The sequence below is a fragment of the Mirounga leonina genome, unplaced genomic scaffold (assembly GCF_011800145.1).
Source record: "Mirounga leonina isolate KUSES-001 unplaced genomic scaffold, KU_Mleo_1.0 Mir_95, whole genome shotgun sequence".
In the NCBI taxonomy this organism is placed as follows: domain Eukaryota; kingdom Metazoa; phylum Chordata; class Mammalia; order Carnivora; family Phocidae; genus Mirounga; species Mirounga leonina.
Genome location: NW_023270865.1, coordinates 25,122,758 through 25,146,987, shown reverse-complemented (window position 1 = coordinate 25,146,987; position 24,230 = coordinate 25,122,758). Strand labels below are relative to the sequence as shown.

Below are 24,230 nucleotides of genomic sequence, written 5' to 3'. Positions count from 1 at the left end.
CAAACATTATCTACAGTTATCTGAAAAGGCTATTAAAATACTCCTCTCTTTTCCAACTACGTATTTCTGTGAGGCTGGATTTTCTTCACATACTTCAAACCAATGTATCACAGAAGATTATCTGCAGAAGCAGGTAGGAAAAGTCCCGCTATCTTCTATTAAAGAGAAGGGTAATAGGTAAAATAATGTGACCCTTCTCATTTTTTGTTTTGGAAAATGTGGTTATTTTTCTTTTATCAATTTTTTATTTAAATTCAATTAGCCAACATAGAGTACATCATTAGTTCCAGATGTAGTGTCCAGTAATTCATCAGCTGCATATAATACCCAGGGCTGTTACTTGTGTTTAGCATGTCTTTATTTCTAAGAAATGCATACTGAAGTACTGAAATAATAGGGTATCTACCGTTCATTTCAAATAGTCCATCCAAAGAGTTGTACACGATGAATATGAGTATGTGTTTGTACACATATGTATTTATATATGTTATGTATCTGCAATTTACTTTCAAACAGTTCAGAAAAAAAAAAGGCAAAATAATAGGTAAAGGATGTAAGGATGTTCCTTTTACTGTTCCTTCCACTCTTCTGTAGGTCTGAAAATTCCCCAAATAAAAATGTGTGTTTGTTGGGTGGGGGGATCAAGTCCAGGGTCACTGGGATGAACCGCAAACACTCTTCTAGTGGTTACTGGATGCGAGAGTGAGAGGGACCACCCCCGTTAGGCCCCTTTGGTCTAACATGCTTAGGAGCTCCTCCCCCAGATGCTAAGCCCCAAGCAGGCCCTGTGACTCTAACAGGGAGCGAGAGGCACTAGGGCATGCTGTGGTCGCCTCTGCAAGCAACGGAGGTCCAGGGAAATTGGGAGGTTCGAAGTCCTCAGCGCAAAGGCCATCTCCTCTCCCCATCAGCGCCCTTAAGAGATCTAGCAGGACTGAGCATGGGACTGGTGCCCACAGCGGGGCAGCCTGGCAGCCAGTCCTGGCTCGTCCCAGAACTGCTCTGCCCCCACAGCCGAGGCCCCTCCAAGGCTGCCATGGGGCCTCTCTAGCTCGTATCTTATTTTATGGTCATTGCTCTCACTTTTTCTTTGCCCGTGTCCCTTCTCAGGGCTGCCAGAAGTAAGGCGTCTGCAACATGGTCACAGCCCCCCTCGCCCTAACGAAGAAGCGCCCCAGCCGCTGGGTCTATGGCGGTCTTGCGCTCCAACTGTGCCTCCACGTGACCGCCGTCCGCCGTGCCGAATGCGCCTCACTCCGGTCTCGCTGCCCCCACACTCCCGTGCGCCCTGTCCTCTCCGGGTAGATGTGCCCCGTGTTTCCTGGGGCCGTTTCACTCGGTGCGCACATGGCACACGCCCATCAACAGGAGGAGGGTTGAGTAGAGACCATTTGCAAACATGAGTCGGCTATAGGAAAACCACAGGGGACAAGGTAAGGGGGTGACTACTGGAAATCAGGAGAGCAGTGGGTAAAGGTCCCTTGAGAGGTCGCCTTTAGTTGAGGGACACAGCCAGCCCAAGGGGACCTGGGAGGAAGCCAGAGGAACAGCTCTCCGAGCCCTGTTCGGCCGCCTCTCCAATGTCCTAGCGAGGCTCTGCACTGACCAAAGCCAGCCGGCAGCTAGAGAGCAGGGGAGCCGGCAGCTGTGGCCGTCCAGGCCAGCCTGCAGGGCCGGAGTGTGGAGGGATTTAGAGGCGCACAAGAGAGCCCACACAGTGTAGAGCGCCTCCATGGCCAATTTCATTAGACCCATTAAAAAGAGCTTGGGCGCTGTGAACTGTGCAAGACTGTTGAATCTCAGATCTGTACCTCTGAAACAAATAAGGCAATATATGTTAAGGAAAAAAAAAAAAAGAAGGTAGCAGGAGGGGAAGAATGAAGGGGGGGAAATCGGAGGGGTGGATGAACCATGAGAGACAATGGACTCTGAAAAACAAACTGAGGGTTCTAGAGGGGAGGGGGGTGGGAGGATGGGTTAGCCTGGTGGTGGGTATTGAGGAGGGCACATTCTGCATGGAGCACTGGGTGTTATGCACAAACAATGAATCATGGAACACTTCATCTAACACTAATGATGTAATGTATGGGGATTAACATAAGAATAAAAAATAAATAAAAAATAAAAATAAAAAGAGCTTGGGAAAAAGGCAGAGAAAACAAGTCCAAATCTCATGTAACCCTCTTTTCCCCAGTATTATTACTGGGTAAGTTTTCCTACATTATCACAAGGCCCACGGTGCCTGGAAGTTAGTAGCGACCAGGCCAAAAGGAAATCCTAGTCACTAGACACAAGAATAATTCAACCTGGGTCGCCTGACTGGCTGTTGGTGGAGCATGGGGCTCTTGATCTCAGGGTTCTGAGTTCAAACCCCATGTTGGGTGCAGGGATTCCTTAAAAATAAAATCCTTAAAAAAAAAAAATAAAGACTAATTCAACCTGCTTGTATTTAGGAGTTCTGCCCAGGGGTAAAACCTAACCAGTGCAAACCAACACAGACTTTTGAGGACTTCAGCCTTGACTAAGGAGTTCAGCAAAGTCAACCTAACCCTAGCTACTATGTCTGGGGGGCAAGTGTGAGCAGCTGCCCTTCCTAATGCTGCTGGGAATGTGGTTTGAAGAAAATGAAAAACGTTCCCCTGGTCAGACACTGATCCAAGCTTAGGATACCAAGTGAAGATCAGGGTAGAGTCCATTGCAAAATCAATGAACCAAGAGAGAATTCAGCCACTGGCGGAAGGCCTACCCCACAGGAACACATATAGTCTCAGGTTTTGGAGTTAGCCAGATGCGGATTCCAATTCTGCTTCTGCCACTTTCTGCGTTGCTTTGACCAAGTCAACTGTTCTCTGGAAACCTCAATTTCCACTTGTAAAGTACGGAAGAAGAGTACCTTCTCATGGAATGACGAATATTAAATGGGAAAATGAATAAAATACCCACCACTGGGCACCTGGGTGGCTCAGTTGGTTGAGCAACTGCCTTCAGCTCAGGTCATGATCCTGGAGTCCCGGGATCGAGTCCCGCATCAGGCTCCCTGCTCAGCAGGGAGTCTGCTTCTCCCTCTGACCCTCCCCCCTCTCATGTGCTCTCTCTCTCGTCCTCTCTCAAATAAATACATAAAATCTTTAAAAAATGATAATAATAAAATAAAATACCCACCACTGACCACACTTCTCCCCCGGGCACTCAACGAATGGAAGTTGTTACTACTCCACTGGGCAGTTTACAGGCAGGGATGGTGTACATGAACTTGGGAGTTAAACATAGTATTTCTGCCTTTCCTACGATAAAAAATTTCTGAATAGGAGTCTAACCCACATTGTTTTCAATACTTACAGGAAAGAATTGTAAGTACTCTCCTTTCTTTTCTCCCCCTGGAGATTGCTGGAGTTGAAAAGGTTACAGACCCAGACTTCAATGCATTTTTAAGTTTCTTTCCAAGTTTTCACACCCACTGACCTTCTGGAGGCAGTTTTCTAATGGAAATGGCTTGTGACAACACTGCTCTGAACATCGCTTTACAAGTTAATAGCTTCTTTTCTATTTAAAAATTTAAGAATCACTGTTACAGGATTCTAATGCGTTGAAAATGTTCTCAACTGTTTGAGAGCTTTCTCTGCCTACCAGTTAATGACTCTACTGAGCAAGAAGCATTTCCCCATATTTGGGGGGGGGTGGGTAGTCCTAGATCAAACAGAGATTTGAGTGCTTGGATGCCAAAAAACCTTTGTTTCCGAATAAAGAATTTTAAGGAAAACCATAAAGCTTCTGAAATTACTTCCCAATTAATATAAAGCGTTGGTCTTCAAACCTGACCACGAGATACTCTTGACTCTGGATTGAGGCTGGAACCCTCAAATTCCTCAAAATCTTCAGATTTCTACTATATACCTTCTCACTACCCTTTCATCCTTTTGTATCACTCAAGCATGAATACATGAAAATGTTCTTTCTCCTCTTCATCTTCCAAGGCCAACAGCAAATAGAGGAAACAGAGCTCTTGCCTAAAAACAATAAACGAGAGAGGCTCATGACCGGCTCATGCACCAAGCATGACTACACAGTGCCCACATGCCTGCTGGGCAAGTCCACTCTCTGAACTTGAGCAGCTGAACTGGAGGAGCAAAAAGTCAGAGCCAAATGGTCATAGTCACATTAAAACAGAGTAGGTATAAATTTTTTCTTTAAAATCATTTAAATACTCACAGTTCAGGTGGCACCTAGGAAGAAATCACCGGAAAACCAAAGTGGGAAATTGAAACTGTAGATGACACGCAAAGGTCAATTTCAACAAGCACTGAACGCAGCCATACCCAGATGGGGCACTGTTCCAACCACAAACAGCCTTGCCCTGATCCCACATCCTCCGGCAGCACCCCTCCTTGCTCTTCCCCCCTCACAGCCAAGCTGCTGAGTCTCCACTCCTCCTCGTTCAGCCTGCCTCTGCCTTCCCCACCCTTGTCAACATCACCAGCGGCCTACAAATGACCAGAACTGCAGAAATGGCGAGGCTGCAAAAGTCAAGGAAAACCTAAAGAAGCATGTCAGAATGAAGACTAAAGAGACACAACTCTCAAATGGGTTGGAAGCTTTTGCTATAAAGACATTATTGGAACAATCAGCGGAATCTGAACAGGGCCTCTGGGTGAAGGGATAAGTGGTCCCATGGAGAGAATACATATACGTATGCACCATTCTTAAAACAACTTCGTATTTGGGGGTGGAGGAAGTCAGAGTAGGAGCTATTAGAAGACTCGGCCTTACTTAGAAGAGGGCCAAACTGGAACTTCACATCGCTTTCCAAGACACACGAGCCACAACATGCACAATTTTAGTGAAGGTCTGGCGTGGCTGGTGGGAGAAGCACTTTGCACAGTGTTTCTGTTACCCTGGGACATAGGATCCGACTGCTGAGATTCAGAACAAGTGTTTTTCCTGGTAGAGTTGGAGTAAGAAAGTGCCCTAAAATTATTTCCAAGCTAAAATAAGTCACCCAAGAAGAAAGATAAACTATTTAAATTCGATCAAGAGCACAAGAGTGAAAGGAGAGGAGTGTTTCCCTTTCCTCAGAAACACGTCATTGTTAATCTAGGGCTGAAATGACTGTAAAAGCAGGTCCAGGATGGTCTAAGCTCTGTAAAGGACTTAGGTAAAGTGAGTTGGGGAAAAAGTCCTGTGAGGCGAGATTTTGTACTAAGATGGACTAAGTCTTGGATGAACTGTTACACAGTAAATCCATATAATTTAATGTTTCATGCTTTAAAAAAAAAAAAAACCATTTTTTAATCCCACAACTCCTTTGAGCCATACTACAAAACTCTAAGTCAGTGACTATGTAAATTCCAAGTACTGTATTTTTCTTCTTGACTGCATTGAGTCAGTATGCTCTAACAAACTTACAGTTGATTAGGTGGGGCAAGAAGAGTCATGGGTAGTCTTCTATGGGTCTTTCTATCCCTGTATTAAGTTTCCTGAACACAAATCTGAACAATGAGATCTCAAAATATAACAAAGCAAAAGTTACTAAGCAAGAAAGAAAAAAATAGACACCTTCTAAATGAAAATGTAAGTTTAAAATACTCAACGGAGTCCAGCATTCAATATGGTTAAGTATACCAAGGAATAATCAGACTGCAAAACATTAATAAGGTTAAAAAAAAAAGAGAGAGAAGAGATTCTGTACACCTATTTGCATTTTTCCATCTGGATCAGGTAGATGGGAAAAACAGGCCCACACCACCCCCAAGGTGCCTGTCCCACCCCACCCTGGCCCATCTAGTCCAGTCCCATTCAGTGCAGTCCAGTCTGGTTCCAGAGGTCCTCAGAAGATTTAACATGCTACGGCGAATTCACATTCCAAAAACATTCACACAGGAAGGCATTCTGTTTGTTAACAAAACCCATTCAACAGATAACTAAGCCAATCATTTTTAGGTCTGTGAAACTGGGATGACACATAGGGCACATATATTTTTATTTCAACATTTAAAATATTCACAGATGCAGTATTATATTCATTGACATCTCCATGGAAGATGTACCAAACAAAGCATACAGGTTATTCCACAATTACAGAATTACATATTTGTGACTATGTGAATGTTTACCCCTAGACTTTATCTGGAAAATACTTTAAAAAAAAAACAAAAAAAACTTCTAAGTGCTTCACTGGATTAATTTCCATAAAAAGTAAATAGCAAAGAATTTCAGGAGATACCTAAATATTAGCCAGCGCTTTTTAAAAATTTCAAGCTTTTACAGTGCTCTTTCTGACATCCCTGTCAGGAACACTTAAATAACACTCAATTCTTTCTCTTTTCCCCTCAATAGCCAAGCCAGGACGTACGTACTTGTTTTTCCCTAAGTCTTTTTTCCTATGTAGAAATAGGTCAATCATCACAGCAACTTGACTAGCTAATGAGGTAGGAGTATTCTTCAAAAGCATTTATAAAGTAAAAGCATAAGAGAATAATCAAATTATGAAGAGGTTTTTTTGTTTTGTTTTTTGTTTTTTTTAGTGGTTGTTCTTTAAGTAAAATGCCAAGGGCACTGGAAATTGGTCAAAACTACCCATACTTGAAAAGACAAAGAGGAAAACTCCATTGGAAAAACCCTGCTACAAGTTCACTCAGGGCTGGCATTAATTAAATGCATTCTGGCATTACCAAGTAAGAAACTGCTGCCTTAAAATGCCAAGCTTTCTTCCTGGAAGAAATCTTACCAAGAAGGTAATTTTAAACAGAAAACCTCAGTTCCCTATTTTCTCTTCTCAGTACAATTAACTGGTCTCTTCTTTTAAACCCAGTTCTCATCATTTTCTATACCCAAAAAAAGATCAGTAATTTCTGTATATTGTATATCCAGTAACAGATTTAAATGAATTTAGCAGTCAACTTATCAAATTCTGCCAGGGAAACACTCCTTAATATGAAGATTTTAATGGCAGAATGTTATACAGCTAGAAAATGCCTAGGTAACAAATTTCAGCACCATCTCTGTATTAGCAGATAGTTTCAAAATGCACATGAACCCTGAATTCATATATACCTAGGAAATTTTCCCATTATTCCCTCTTCAACTACGCCAAAATCAAAGTTCTGTGTTCTAACTACCCTTTCTGTATTTATTAAGGAATACTTTATAAATCCACCCAATTAAGTTAATAGAACACATGTATGTTCCCAAATAAGGGTAAAGCCACCAGTCAAGTATGATTTGTCTAAAATACCATTTTGAACACTTTGGGTACCTATTATCTGATGGAAGCTAAAATACCAGAAGAGAAGATTTATTTCCCCAATTATGCACCTATTAGGGTTACTGCTAAAAACATTAGAAAAATCATCTAAAAAATGTAAAAACATACTTGAAACAGATTAGCTGCCAGAAAAAAATTTAGTAACTATGTGTTTCCTGGCAGCTAGTTTTGAAACCAAGTCCTTGACAATTCTACTATAAAACGTTTTAGACGCAGTAATCAAACCTGTATAATAGTGCAACTCTCCGACATGGCAGTAAACCATTTAAGATTAGCTACCAAAAATAATTTGTTAACAAGAATTTTTTTACATGTCTTTAAACCTTTCTTTTTACTATTCCATCTAGAATTGTGTCCTATCAATGTGCTCAAAATATCCTATGTCTCATTTAGTTTGAAGAGAATTCCTTCCTCTTCACTGCCACCTTCTTTCATTTCAGTTATAGTTCCTTAAATTCTCTTCCTAAGGCACACCCTGCCCTATTTATTGCTGCAAAGCCCCTGAAATCTGTGCCTCAATCTGGGTCTGCCTCATCACTACACTTTAATGAAAATCACTTCAGAGTACCTGCTAAAACTTAGTGACATTAAGTCTAGAATACTATTGTCCAGTAGATTAACTGCAAAAAAAAAAAGAACCAAGTCTACTAAGAGAAGGCCAAAAAACAGAAATATATGTTCTGTATACTCTTTCTTCCAAAAACTAACCACATTACCTACGATGACAGTAAAGCTCAGTTAGATCTCTGGCTACATATAATCCATACTCAATGTTATAAAATAAAATGTTAGGCCAGTAAGCTTTCACAATTTTTATTAAATCCTAATCTAATATAACAGTATCTGATTTTATAGACATCATCCCATGGTGAACATGTTTAATAAGTGAAAGTAAATCAGACATCGAAGTCATTATTCTCTGCAGACTAAGCAATAAGGTAACTACACAGAACACTACAGGTAACAACATACACTTACTTGCTCAGAGTTTTCATACAAGTCATGTTTTTTTTATCAAACTATATCTCCTAATATTTAATACAGTAGAATTAGTGATTGTAGCTCTCATATAATATTTTAATTACAAGTACCTTATTGAGATAACTAACATTTTGACAGTTTCACTGACTTTCCAAATTAGTATAATATAGTCAAGAAAGAGAAAAAAGTGAAATAAAAACTGAACATGACATTAAAAGAAAACAAAGTAAAGAAAACAAAGGGGAAAGTGAAATATCACTGGGGTAGAAAAATCCAACAAGTCTAGACACTGGGCTGGAAGAAAACAGATCAACTATGGATTTCACAAGTCAGAGTTTATAAATTCAATGCAATACAAATCCTTTGAATGTAAAAGCCAAGGTGAAACCAACAGGTCTATAAACTGTTACTTTTGGCCTTAAACAGTACCAACTCTTTTGATCAAAAAAGGCCACAACAGTTAAGATTGTATTACTTGATTTTATTTTACACTAGGTGGCGGGCACAAAGCAATCCTCCTTAATAAAGTTGACAATTAGCTTCACTCAGAACACTTTTAATAATGCACATAAAAAAAAAGTATTCATCTTACAAATTGTTCTGCAATCCAAATATACAATAGCTTGGAAAACAACGTTTAGAAAACAAAAGCCAATGTAAAAAGACAGATTAAAACAACTAGAACAGTACAGGTTTCATGTGGCTCCGATTTTACAGCTTTCTTACTGCGTCATCAATGTCCGCAATCTGTTCCTTCAGCTGGCTCCATTGCTCGGGATTTAAAGAAATACCTAAAACAAAGTTTTAAAAATTGAAAGCTGGAAATCCCTTTAAGCTCTGACAATTTCATACTTCCAACTGAAAAACTGCTTTATCGACAACTGCCACTTTGACCGGCACAATGGTACCATACTGAGAGTCCAATCTCTTGTTTACTACAGATTCATCACAATTACCTGAGCAGACCAGTCTTACGCCCAGTTTTACTTCCAACACTGTATCCTGCACAATACTTAATATAACCTGTGAGAACAAATGATGATGTGAAGATGTATCTCACAAAACCTTGCAAACTAGCAGGCTAAGTGGCCAGGTCCAGATTTCCTATGTGACACTCCATTTCTACATCCAGTTGGTTCCAACATTTGCTCAAAATTTCTATAGGAACTCAAGGTGAACAACTTTGTGCTGAGTTCTTCCAGAAGCATTCACTTCACTTTGGAAAAATTCCTGGGACGTGACCCATACAGGACTTCTCAGAATGTACATAGTGGTTAAAAATGCATTCTGGAGTCCTGCTGTCAAGGCTCAAATCCCAGCCTCCCTATCACTAACTGTATGACCTTTAAAAAAAAAAAAAAAAAAATCTCTAAGCCTCAGTCTCCTCACCAGTAAAATGGTATTTACATCTCAAAGCGGTATTGTGAATCAGTAAGTTAGCTAATCTGAGGAAAAGCTGAATGTATCACCTGACACATAAGTAAACACTTAAAATGTTAGCTAATAACATGTCTTTTCTATTTAAGAAGTAAAAATGTGAAGAGAAAAAGTACTTTGCACTTGGAACTTCTAATGTTCTAATACTTGACCCATATAAAAAGAAAAATAAGCTAGAATTGGAAGAATTAGTGTATTTCTCAGAAAACTACTGGGAGGCCATGAACTTGAGAGGAAGGCAGAAGAACATACAGGGTCAACACCTTGGACGGGCTTTAAAACTGATTAAATTGTTTTAATAAACGCTTGCAGGAACAAGAGAAGAAATCTGGCACTGGCCACAATGAAACAACTAAATGAGCAGTCCAGAAGTGGCCTTGAACGAGAAAATGTTAAAGGGTACTAAAACAGAGAGGTTAGGTTTAATAAACTAAGAACTGCATGAAGCAAACAAGTGGTACCTTCAAGATGACAAACAGGCAGAGTAGAAGATAAGGAGGCATATTTTTATCTAAGAATCAACCTAAAGCAGCTAACTACCCCAATATATGAATTTATGTTAGTACATATGTTCTCTAGGTATATGATGAATAAATAAAGCATGCTTCTATGATGCTGATATGCTTGGGACTGGGTGAAGCACAAACGGAAGAAGGACAAAGACCCACTTTGGATGCCCCCTCCCAGAGGATATCCTTTAGATGAACCAAAAGGAAAACACTGTAAGCCAGAATTTTTCATTCCCAATTTTACAACTTCCCAGATCGTGCCTGCTCTACTTAAGAATTCATGTCAATTTTTTCTTTTCTAAAGTTACATCCAAGCAAATTAGCAGCCAAATGAAGTGATATTAGGGTTATTATTTTTTCTGGGTTTTATTCCAACAGCTATTCAAGACATGTCATTAAAATAAGTTAAATATCATGTCTAAAAGACTACATACAGAAAACAAAGAATCAACTGAATGAGGATGTTCCAAATGCACTGCCAACATTATTTCAATTTTAAATAAGGTGGGTTACTTTTTAGTTTAGTTCTAATTATTAGGACCAAATTCAGGAAATTAAATCTCACCTTTTCTTCCAGGCTTCATTTCACCTTCTGGATCCATCCAATATTCTCTAATATCAATTAGGACTTTCCCTTTAAAGTCCCGAACACTGACGTACCTCATTTTCCCAATCTGCAAAAGAAACAAAAACATAGAAAGGTATTCACTTCAACAGCGATGTCCCTATTTATATTCACAACTTGCTGCACACTCCCTCTACTTTTAATCAAAGTAACTATTCTCAGTATCAAAACTACAACCAAAGAAAATGTCACTGTTAAGAAGAAATCTTTCTTAAAAAAAAAAAAGAAATCTTTTTTTAAAAACATGGAAAAAACAAAGTACATCTCACACTTCCAATCATTTTTAAAGAAATCATTAGTAAAACAGAGCAACACTGGAACTGGAAAACAGTTCCTCAAAAAATTAAAAATAGAATATCTGATCCAGCAGCCCCACTTCTGGGTATGAACCTAAAAGAAATGAAAGCAAGGTCTCATTAAACACCCATGTTCACAGCAGCATTACTCACAACAGCCCACAGATGGAAACAGCCCACATGTCCGTCGTGAGATGAATGGATAAACAAAATGTGATATATATACATACCGTGGAATACTATTCAGCCTTTAAAAAGGAATCCTGTCACATGCTACAACATGGATGAACCTTACTGACACGTACTAAGTGAAATACACCACTCACAAAAAGATGCATACTGGGGCACCTGGGTGGCTCAGTTGGTTAAGCGTCCAACTCTTGATTTCAGCTCAGGTCATGAGGGTCGTGAGATCGAGCCCCACATGGGGCTCTGCACTAGGTGGGTCTACTTGAGATTCTCCCTTTGCCCCTGCCCTTCCCCCACACTCAAGCTCCCACTCTAAAATAAATAAATCTTTAAAAAAAAAAGATGCATACTGCATGATTCCACTTATACAAGTGCCTACACTAGTCAGACTCAGAGAAACCGAAAGCAGAATGGTAGTTATCAGGGGCCGGGAGAAGAAGGAGAGGGGAGTTTAAGTTTTGCTAAAAGAAAGAGTTTTGGAGATCTGTTTCACAATAATATGAACATACTTAACACTACTGCTTAAAAATGGTTAAGATGGTAAATTTTATGTTGTGTTTTTTTACCACAAAAATCATTAGAAAGCAAACTTTTGCAGTACAAACTACAACCAGTAGGAATCCACAGACCCCACTACCTATATACTATTCTAAAAATCCAAAGATCCAGTCAATAGAACATGAGAAAGCTTTTCCTTTTAGACATTCATTTTAAGTAACATCTTTAATACACTTCACCAGTCTCAAATTAAGAACTTAAAACTACCCACAGAAAACCATTTTTCAAAAACTTTATACTGTGCTTTAACAAACTACAAATTCCCCAGAGAAGGAAAAGGCTCTACTCAACAAAGTGTCTGTAAGCATGTTCCAGGAGGTCTTACGCTGTAAGATACCATCTATACGGTCTAGCACTTCAACTAACACGTCATACTTTCTGATCAAAACTCTTAACGCCTGTACCGATCTCTTACTCATTCTAAAACTCTTCAAATCTACTGACTAAAAATTGGCCATGATTTTTGTGCTTAGAACATCTCAACATGTAAAGATTCTGGGTGTGGCTATGTTCCTTTCCCTTCCAACCTGGGTCCCTTGATTATTAAACAATCCTTTTAATTAAGATACTAAGTATTACTGTAGCAGAATCACAGCTGTGCTGACCCAGTACTTATTAATGGTTTCCATCTTGCGTATGTCCTCTTAGACTGCTTTTTCTTGTCTCAGCCAGGTCTGGTTCATTTTCCTTTAGTTTTCTATCCTTAAGTTTCTGATCCTGCTGGTGTGCCCCTACTTCCAGGGTATACCCCATGCTTTATGGAGAAAATGAAGTCCACTCGATATGGGTAAGTGCCTTCAAATCTTTCTTCTCTGTACTCACACCATCAATTCTTAACTTTTTACTTTTTCTATCCCATTTATTACTTATGCATTCTTTCCCTTTCCAATGGCTTATCTACCATTTCCTAACATGCTCATTCCCCTCTTTCTATAAAGCATTTTCCCTAATCTGCAGTATTTTATAACTTTCTCCATGTTTCCTTCTTCCTTTTATTGCTAAATTTTGAAAGGATAAAAAATACCATTTCTACTAACTGAATTCCCACTGCCCACTCTAAAGTCACCAGTGATCTTATGGTCAGTTTTAATGGCTTATTTTTTCATCAGTCTTCTTTGTACCCCCCTAGTGCCTATCATACTAGGTTCCCAGTAAACTGTTTTAATGGATAAATTAAATAAGACCAAAATAATTATCACAAAGAAACTGTTAGTTGTGATTTATAATACTGATTTAATAACGCTAAGAAATGTGTAAGTATCTTACACAGCCAACCACAGAACTGAACATTGTTTCATTTTGGTTTTTAGTAACCAGACATGAGCTAACAAGACCATGAGCTAGCTGAGTATGTAATATTAAAATGTACTGAAAACCTCCTAAAGTGATACTGATTAGGTTAAGTATGAGTTCAGTGTTGGCTTGAGCATGTGGAAGAGACCTTAGGTATTAGGATCTAACCTTGAAATATGACAGCCTATTAAGTAAAAGAGAAAAAAATGACAAGGACATAGAAGGGACTAAGCAGAAAGATTCAACACTGCTGAGACTCAAGGACAGGCTGACTAGATGGAGCTATACTGAAGAGGACTTGAAAAACCGGAAGAAATTCTGGAGCCTTTATAGGTTCTTCGACTACGGACCAAAACAGAACACAGAAGCAGAAAAACTACTACTACTACTCTCTTCTGCAAGGCTTGTATTCCTGACAATCTAAAAATCTGAAAACAGGGTTAAAACTTTAAAATCGCACTAGAGGGATGCCTGGGTGGCTCAGTCGGTTAAGTGTCTGCCTTCGGCTCAGGTCACAATCAGCGGGGAGCCTGCTTCTCCCTCTGCCTGATGCTCCCCCCTGCTTGTGTGCGCTCTCTGACAAATAAATAAAATCTTTAAAAATAATTAAAAAAAATAAAATCGCACTAGAAAAAGAATTAAAATCAAGACTGAAAGCAAATCTTTTTTTAAAAAAGAGAGACAAGCACGTTGTAAGTATATTAATGGCATTTTACCAGTCTTAAATTAGTACTAACAACTATTCAATTATTTTATCATAAAGAACATGGAACAGGGCGCCTGGGTGGCTCAGTCATTAAATGTCTGTCTTCAGCTCAGGTCATGATCCCTGGGTCCTGGGATCAAGCCCCACATCAGACTCCCTGCTCCGCGGGAAGCCTGCCTCTCTCTCTCCCACTCCCCCTGCTTGCGTTCCCTCTCTTGCTGTGTCTTTCTGTCAAATAAATAAAATCTTTAAAAAAAGAACACTGAACAATACAATAAACACACAACAAATGGTTAGCTAGGTACTTTAATTTCTACTCTTGCTCCCTAGAAACTATTCAGAAGCTCCTTTATCCATGATTTCAATGAGGTGTGCTATAAATATTTTTGTTTGCCACAGATTAACAGAAGACGCATTTTCTTCCTCCCAAATATGGCTGACCATCCACATATCCAAAACTTTGTGAATGTACAATCTGAAGTCCCTAATCACTTTTCAAGTGACTTTATTTGATGTACAGTAAATAAGAAATTATTCAAAGTGAGGAAAAGGTACAGATGAGTAAAATGATACTCTAGAATTTGCTAACAACGTTTCAGAGAACAGCAGCACCAAAGAGCTGTGGGGTTGGAACGAAGGGCAACTGTGGGAACACCCACTCACACTGTTCTACCCAACTGAGTCTCTGATTATAATCTGAAACTTACTATGCATTTTGTAGCTCATTCCCAGTGTATGTGTTCATTTTAACATAAAGGTTTTAATGAAAATCTCCCAAGAGGGGCCCTACAGAAAAATGCACCACGTTTATCCCTGTGACTTCATTCTCCAATACCAAAGCAGCAAAACCATAGCAGTACGTACATTCACTCCAGAGTTTAAGCAATAGTGGATGGCATCAGAGGAAGGAGAAAGTTAGAAGGATGCTTTACCCCCAAGATCAGGAACAAGGCATGGATGTCTACTCTCATCACTTGTTTTCAATATACTAGAAATACTAGCAATAAAGCAAGAAAAAGAATTAAAACGATGATGTAAAACAGACAAAATCAACACCACCACAGAAAGTTCTAAGAAGTCTCTAAAAAGTACATATGCAACCTATTATAAATACACAGTACACATGTATTTATATTAGTGATACTGTAACATCTTTTCTAGCAATGAACTGGAAAATCAAGTTAAGAGAGCAGAGATTTCTGATAGAACCAAAAAACATAAAATACCAGGGGTGCCTGGGTGGCCCAGTCTGTTAAGCTTCTGACTCTTGGTTTCAGCTTAGGTCGTGATCTCAGGGTCATGAGATGGAGTCCCTCATCGAGCTCCATGCTCATCAGGGAGTCGGCTTCTCTCCCTCTGCCCCTCCCCCCCCGTATGCACACTGTCTCTCTCAAATCTTTAAAAAATATATATAAAATACTTAATTTAACAAAGATGTGCAAGACCTCTATAATGAAATTCACAAAAACAGACAAATTTAAGAAGATCTAAATAAATGCAGAGAGACACCATGTTCGTGAACTAGAAGACTCAGTACTGCCAAGCTGCCTATTCTCCCCAAACTGATCTTCAGCCTGACCCAATCCCAATCAAAACCCAGTAGGCTTTCGGTAAAAACTGACAAGCCTGATTCTATAATGTGTATGGAAATACAAAATACGCAGAAGAGCAAAATCAGTTAAAGGACTTTCACTACCTGATTTCAAGACTCACTATAAAAGCGCAGTAGTTGTGACTTGTGATACTGAAGTAAAAACTATTCAATGGAATAAAACAGAGATCAGAAATAGACATGTATTTTATATACTCATGGATTTTCATTATAAAGATCCAACCTGAGTCAATGGAAAAAAGTCTTTTCAACAAATGGTACAGAACAACTAGATCTCTCTGTGGGAAGAGAAATGAGTTCAACATCTATTTCACACCATACACAGAGAAACTAAACTAATTCTACGTGGATCACACACCTAAACATGAAAGTTATTAACTATAAAAATTCTAGGGAAAAAAACAGTGGCAAAATTTGTGTGGCCTTGGGGTAGGTAATGTCATTAAAAAGCATTAACCATAAAAAGAAAAAAATTTATAAAAATGGACTTAATCAAAATTAAAGCTTTCTAAAAATGCTTAAGAAAATTAAGAGGCTCGGGGCGCCTGGGTGGCTCAGTCGGTTAAGCGACTGCCTTCGGCTCAGGTCATGATCCTGGAGTCCCGGGATCGAGTCCCGCATCGGGCTCCCTGCTCAGCGGGGGGTCTGCTTCTCCCTCTGACCCTCCCCCTTCTCATGCTCTCTCTATCTCATTCTCTCTAATAAATAAATAAAATCTTAAAAAAAAAAAAAAAAAGAAAAAGAACATTAAGAGGCTCTTTAAAAAAAAGGATGCCTGGGTGGCTGGGTTGGTTGAGCATTTGCCTTCAAGCTCAGGTCATGATCCCGGGGGTCCTGGGATGGAGTCCCGCATCGAGCTTGTTTTTCAGCGAGGAACCCACTTCTCCCTCTGCCTGCCGCTTCCCCTGCCTGCGCGCGCTGACAAATGACTAAAATTTTCTTTAAAAAAAAAATAAAATAAGAGATGGGGAACCTGGGTGGCTCAGTTGGTTAAGCAAATGCCTTCGGCTCAGGTCATGATCCCAGTGTCCTGGGATTGAGCCCCGCACGGGCTCCCTGCTCAGCGGGAAGCCTGCTTCTCTCCCCCTCTGTCTGCCTGCCTCTCCCCCTGCTTGTGCTCTCTCTAATAAATAAATAAAATCTTTAAAAAAAAAAAGAAAGAAAATTAACAGGCAAACCACGGACCTAAAGAAAATATCCACTATACTTATAGCTGACAAAGAACTTGTACCTAAAATACATAAAGAACTCTTTCAACTCAATAAATCAAATGTCCTCTATTTTTTTAATGGGCAAAAAAGACTTGAACAAAGCGCGAAGTAAACTACAATGAGCTCCTACTACACATCCATTAACTTACGTGAATAGCATTAAATACTGACAAAACCCAGTGAGGATATGAAGCAACTGGAATCTCTCACATTGCTGGTGGGTGCATAAAATGGTACAGCTACTAGAGAAAACAGTTTAACATTTTCTTATGAAGCTAAACATACACTTAGCCTATGACCCAGCAAATGGATCTGATGTTGATCCAAAGAGGAAAAAAAAATTCAAAGACTTTTACAAGAATGTTCCCATCAGCTTTATTCCTAACAGCCCAAGATTAGATAGAAACAACCCAAATGTCTATCCCTAGTGAATGGGTAACAAATTGTTGTATAATCTTACAGTGGAATACCACTCAGCAATAAAAAGGAACAAACTACCAGTAAGAACTGACCCCAAGATGTTACACTGAGCAAAAGAAGCCAGACACAAAACAATACAAACCAAACAATTCCATTTATATGAGGTTCTAGAACAGGAAAAATACATAGTGACAGAAATCAGATCAGTAGTTACCTCAGGTAGAGGGAATGACTGCAAAGGGAGGCCAAGACGGAACTTTCTGGGGTAATGGAAACTGCCTCACTATAAGAGAACCATGTCTACTTGGCTCATCACTGCACACCCAGAACTCAGTAAGGCCTGATGAAATACAGTCTTTCGAGACCATCAGAAAATTAAAAATATGTATCAATTTTATACATAACTATGCATTTGATATATATGTATGTGTGTATACATATATATGCACTAGCCTTTTCCAGCCAAATGTTTGCAGCCTCATTCCAACATTTTGGCTTCAACTAATAATTATGCCCCCTTCTTGAAACACTTCCCTTGCTATAACTCGATCTTCAATCTTATTCCCCACTATATACAGAGGGCCAATTTCAGTAAATTCACCTGCCTCTCCTGTTCTTTTTTAAAGATTTATTTATTTTAGAGAGAAAGCAAGCGAGCATGGGGGGGGGGGGGCGGCGCCAGAGAGAAGGAGAGAATCTCAAGCAGATGCCCTGCTGAGGGCGGAGCCCAACACAGGCTCAATCTCAAAACCCTGAGCAGAAATCAAGAGTCCCACACTTAACCAACTGAGCCACCTAGGCGCCCCTCGCCTCTCCTATTCTTATCAAGCCCAAACTTTGCAGGCCCTACTGTTGCTTCTTCTCCAATAATACCCCATCCATATTTCACAGCCCAATACTAGACCTATCTCCTCCAAACTGCTTCCTAAATGTGCTGTTTTCAATCTTTTTTTTTTTGGATATCTATCACTTTTAAATTGTTTAACACTTAGCCAAACTACAGGTTTCTAGTCTTTAACAATAATCTAGCACCTTACAAATGACTTTCATTTCAATGAACCTGCTCCTATATTTCAATGACTATCCTTATATTAAATTAAGGTACTTTCAACATTTATCAGATCAAGCCAGACACTAATCCTCAGGATCTCGGACACTACCTGGAACATGTTATCATCTCTGCTGCTGCTCTGCTTAGAGGACGACAGGGCTCTTGAAGTTTCACCAGTCTTTTGCTTCTTCACAGGTTTTTCTGGAGTAACTTGCTTTTTCCTCTTTAACTTGAAAGAAAAACAAGCATAATGGTTAAAATGTGCACACATAAGAATAAGACACATCTCAAGTGCAAACACTTCATTACTTTTTAAGACTTAAAGGCTCAAAATACTACATTTATTAAGAAAAAAATCATAAACATATACACAGGCAAGTTTCACTTGCCAACAGAACTATGGAGCTAACCTAATATCTAACACAGTGTTTTCAAAATGTGTTCTCAGAAACCCAAAAAACACTTCAGGCATCATACTGGTAATAACCAGAGAAACAATTCTTTTCTAGACCAGGATCCCATATCCAATTTCTTTGGGGGGGTGGGGAAGTGATGGGGAGGCCTGCTGCTTTTGAATAAATTTTGGAAACCCCAAGTCTACTAAAGTTAGTCAGCAACTTATATTTTTACATAGGATATATATTAATTAGGAAGAATACAGCCAACTTATTCCAATCCAGGATATGTTATTTATTCCCTGCCTATTCCAAAAGGGACTTAAATTGACTCTGAAAATTTTTGAGTATGCAAAGCTAAGAAAGCTATTTTATACTGGGCACTAGAAGTCAACAACTCAAGAATTTCATCACAAAAACCACTGAAGGTGGACAGCAATGTGTTAGATTAGCATCTAAAATCAAGACAATGTCTTAAATAAAGCAACATTATTGTAAAAACTTTTTATATAGCCTCATTCTTAAAATGACCTAACAGCCTATGAAAACTAGTAGAGTTCCCAACCTAAACAGCAGAGGGCAGTCATGTTCCTTAGTGGAAAGTATAAACTAATATGTTAATGTCTTACTAAATTAGATGAAGTTAGGTAAAATAGAATGTACACATGTATATAAACTGAAAAAGTGAATGTATTACTGTGTTTACAGGATTCATGTACTATTAATAGCAAAAATAGCAAAAATCACCTCAGCTCAAAAGTAGAAAGTCATTGATTATTCTTTATATAGGGGCTGGATATTCTCCATGGACTGACACATAAAAGTTCAGTAAAAATTTATTTCAAATTTTTCAAATTCGTTTTCAAATTCAAAGGCCATACCAGGTGTGAATAAAAAACCTAAGAGATATTTCCTTCTGGAGTATAGCTATGTATGTCGAGGCCTTATTTCAACCTTTAGGTTATATATTCTGTATTTCCCTATACAGGTCCATCTTCTCCAAGATTCTCCCATAAGCTCTTTTAACTAACACTGCCAACTAAACTCAGAGACATAATTATGTAAGCTCCTAGGAATTAAAAAAACAGTTCTGCACAGAAGCTCTGACTACAGTGTGAGCGGCTCAGTTAAGCGAAATACACCACTCCCAGCACAGCTGTCATCTAAGGTAGAAAAAGGCTATTGTCAAGATGGGGAATTTCATGTTAGCTTTGCTGGGTGTTGATTTAACTAAAAGGAGGGGACCAGAGTAAATAACATTCTAACTTAAAATGTATCAAGCCTACATTTTAAGTAATCCTAGTGGGCTGGATAAAAATCAACGGCTGAGAAGGCAGTCAAAACTGACATCTGCATTCAAAGAGTTCAGGTAATTTAACTCAACTACAACACACAACACCTAGAGATTAGGCAGATTCCTAAATAATGGCAAATAGCAGCTTTGGCCTCAGTCTAATGCTATTCCCCAGAGGGAATAAGGCCGTGGTTCTGCAGCTTTGGGGTTCCTGTAAGACTTGCTCCAGCCTGATTCAGGGGCTGGAAGTGTGCATGTACAACAAGTACCCCAGGCCCTTTGGTCAAGTGGTCCAGGAGCCTTCCGCACTTTGAGAAACACCCACCTAGGCGCTCATTTTACCATTCTGATATGCCTTGCTGTCCTTCAGAACTGGATGTGGGCAATACTGCTGAATTAAGTATCACAGAAATGACTTGCATTAATAGTCACCTTTTTGTCAACCTCACTGTCAGAATCACTGCCAGAAGAGCTTGAAGAAACAAGTTCCTTTGATTTAGGCATCCTGAAAGAAAAATACATTATACACAATAATTTACAAACTGTTCTACTACCTTCAACTTGACTCTTTCCCAAGCAAAAATTCAAAAAGTTCCATGGTTCTACCATTTTGTGGTACTGGAGTTGTTACGCTGAGCACAATGCTAGAAGTTATACTCTTAATTTATACTCTTCCAAGTTGAAAATAACACTCAGAACCAGCAAGGAGAAAGAATTAAATGTCACACACATCTCACACTCCTACACCTCCTTCTCAAAGCCACTGGGTCTTTTTATACTTCATTTTAGAGGAGTTAGATGTTTATAGGTAGAATAAATTGTAAGAAGGCAGCTGACCGCAATCTCCGTTAAAACAGGAATAGGAATATTCTCAGTACTGCTTTATATTTCTCACTGATGAGACCTAACAGAAGTATTCGCTGCAGGAACTGACCCCAACATTCACACAACATGGGGAACAGCTGCACTCTACAGATGTAATTCATTTGCCAGTATAACCCTATTTTTTCTTACTTTGTAAATGTTCTTAATTTTCTTTGGCTTTTTGATCATGCCATCAAAATGACAAGCACTAATTCAGAGTTCACAAAGTTAAACATAATTTTTACAGTTCATTACATTTTACACTGATTTTCTACTCTGAAATGTAACTACATTTTGAAGAATCTGCTTATGGGAGGGGCAAAACCTTTTCTCAAATTCCACTATGACCCTCACTCCCCCCAAACAGAGGTACATAACCCAATTATCTTGCTTTCAGGTGGATCTTTACTGAGTGCCTGAGCACAGCAAGACAGAGAGCCTTGTGCATCTACTTTTGCAGAGATTAAAAAAAAAAAAAGCTAAAGCCCAAATTTCAAGGAATTCCAAGGCACTCTTTTCAAGGCACTTAACAATACCAGGTGGTAAGCCACTTATTATTAAAGTATCTTTAGCTCTCCCCGTCTCCAGAAAGACTGAGTCTTATTAATTTTTGTATGCCCTAAAGGGCCCAATATGTACAACACACAGTCTGTAAATGTTGAATAAAGGAAAAAAGACTTCATTTCCTCCTCAAAAAATCCTAAGTAATCCAGCTCTCTAGACTAAACTTGCCTTGGCACTAACACTAAACGCGTCCCACATTAGGAGGTCAAGGTAAAAGAAGTGGGCCATCCATCCCAATTCTACCACTAATTTCAAAAAGCTCAAACATGCACAACCAGCCATGTTGATTTTAACTGGTAATTTCTTGAGGAGAAGAGTAAATCCTGAGGGGACCAGAAACGTTCAGAACCAGATTTTATGTACTATTCCTGTTACTGCTCCATTTTACAACCTAAACTCCAAAAGCAATTTAGGTTTTTTAATGCTAGCAGCTAATAATGCCAAGAAACACTTTTTAAAAGGTAATTAAATTGGACATAACCTATTTTCTCACTTTGAAACAGTCAAGCATAACTATAGGTCTATTAATAATGGCTGCGGGGGGGGGGCTGCCTAAGATCATTTCAAAGAACGACCTCGTAATTAACCCAAATTAGAAGATCATTCAACAACAAAAAAGATAATGGTAACTAAAACCACTTTGAACTTTTGACAGATTTTAACTTTTACTTAATCAATCTTCACTGTTCGAAGGAGGCAGGCCAGTAATTCAGGAAGGTGATACTAAAACGCTAGTGAAAAATATGTACAAAACGCAACTGAAATAATGAATTTCGGTCTGTGATGATGGCGTGGAGGGAAGATTAGAAAAAACGAGGTGAAAATTAAACGTGGACTAAAGGGCACAGGAATTCGGTACAACACGAGGGTGACGAGCGCCAAGACGGGCACGGGGGGCGCGCGGAGCCAGGAAGCTGCTGGAACCCTGGGGCTGGCAACGGCTGAGGCAGGGGGAGACAGGTTGGTCGGCGGGGGCGTGGGAGGCGGCGAAGTGCGGAGGAGACCGTATGGGAAGAGGAGGGACTTGCACCAAGCGCCATTTTCTTCTCTCGAAGCGCTAGCTACCCCCAGCACACCAGCCATCCTTCCCCCAACCCCCCAGCCCTCCTCCGACGGGGTCCGCTCTCTCCCTCCCCCAGAAAGCGCCCCCCCAACCCCGGATGCCGGGGTTTGAGTTCCAGCCAGGGCTTGGCGAGAAGCAGGCTCCGCACGCGCCCGCGCCGTGGCCCGGGCCGCCGCGGCATTGTCCCGGGGGCGCCCGGGCCCCCTCCGCGCGGCCCTCGCCTCCGCCCGGCCGCGCCCCGCCGCCAGGGGCCGCCGCACTCGCCGCGCCGGGGCCATTCCCGGGAGGCAGCTTCTGGCGCGGAGAGGCCTGTAGGGTATGGGGCGCGGGTCGGCGACGGAGGAGGAGGTCCGGGGAGGCCGAGGCGGGGAGGTCTGGCAACGCCGCCATTTCCCCCGGCCGTCGCCTGCGAGCGGGGTAGAGGCCGCAAGCGGCTCGCGGCCCGGCTGGGAGGGTGAGGGCCGGACAGGCAGGGGTTCGCGGGGTGGGGGCGGGGTCCCCAGCACTCACGCTCCACTCTCGCAGCCGAACCTCCTTCTGCTCGCTCGCTTGCAACTGACAGAGAACCGGAAGTGACGGAAGCCCAGAGACGCCGGCCCCGCCCCTCGGGGGGGGGGATTGCGCACACGTGATGGGGCGTGGCCTCCCTGCCCAAACCAACACCGAGACCCTTTCCAGGGCCTTAAAGGGACCGGCCCTCGTCCTCAGCCAGTCCCTTGAAAGTGAAATACATCAAAGTTTAAGTATGACCTGTGAGTGAATGAGGGCACGAAGAAAACATGAATGAGAAACATCGAGCTTTGCACTTGTTCCATAAATGTTTCTTGTACTAAAGTGAAGTGTTCATACTGTAAAAGCCCATTTTCTCAGAAATGGTCCTTAACCCCCATTCCCAATATTTTACTCTGGCTGGTAAAATCCAAAGGAAGGAAGCCAAAGTCACATGTTTAATTCCAGAAAGTGCAAGAAGTCTTTACAGAAGTCCTTGGCCACACACACCCTTATCCTTAAACTGAAGTCCTGGGGGTAGTTCACAGAAGAGAAATCTATAGTACAAGCAGGAACATGACCAATAGAGTATTTGAGTGTATATTTAATGAATGCCTACTATAGCCAAGAATATATATAAAGTTTTATTTATCCAACACACATTTATCAAGCACCCACTATGTGCCAGGCACTGCACGAGGCACTTTACCATTATCATTCATCCTAAAAAGCACTTTCCAAAGTAGGAATAATTATTCTATTTTATAAAAAGAATTATAGGGTCAACAAGGTTGAATAAGCTGCTGGAGGTTCTGGGAGTGAGTCACCATTCAAACCCTGCACGGCCTGCCTGACTCAGACTGCTGCAGGCTGGGGGAGAATGCAAAAGTTCTTACCCCTCTCCTGTTCATGCAGCATCCGGCTAGATGACCACTTTTCAAAAATGAAACACTTACTGTATAATTCCTTTTATATGATGTTCCAAAACAGGCAAAAAAAAAAAATCTATGGGCATCTAGGTCAGGTTACCCTTGGGGAATATCACTTGGGAGCAAGTATGAAGGAATCTGCTAGGATGCTGCATATGTCTTGGTGTTGGTGGTGGTTACACAGGTGTACACAGATGTATGATTTCACTTAGTATTTGTGCATTTCACAGTACATGAAATACACTTCAATGGGAACAATGAAAAAGTAAAAAACATTTAAATTAATTTGTTTAAAAAAAAATGGAAAGTACTCACCAACCACTCTTCCAGCATGGTTGCTTGCTAGCCTAGAGCTTGTACACCCAAAGGAAGTTTGGGGAGCTCCCCCACCAACACTATGGCCAGTTGACCAAAGTTCCCCTGAGGCCAATGGGTGCCCTAGGGCATTGTGGGGGGTATCTGGTTGTACTGAACTCATATAAC

The 24,230-nt window shown here is 40.5% G+C and overlaps 1 protein-coding gene across 1 annotated transcript; it reads right to left on the bottom strand.

Moving 5' to 3' along the window:
• Positions 1-7,440: 7,440 nt before the first annotated feature.
• On the bottom strand, positions 7,441-22,944 carry SUB1 (SUB1 regulator of transcription). The gene is made up of 5 exons (XM_034998923.1): positions 22,840-22,944; positions 20,271-20,343; positions 18,259-18,378; positions 10,754-10,862; positions 7,441-9,033 (listed from the first exon to the last, which is right to left on the bottom strand). Exons 2-5 carry the CDS (start codon positions 20,340-20,342, stop codon positions 8,954-8,956), a joined length of 381 nt encoding a protein of 126 aa, XP_034854814.1. The 5' UTR covers position 20,343; positions 22,840-22,944; the 3' UTR covers positions 7,441-8,953.
• Positions 22,945-24,230: the final 1,286 nt, after the last annotated feature.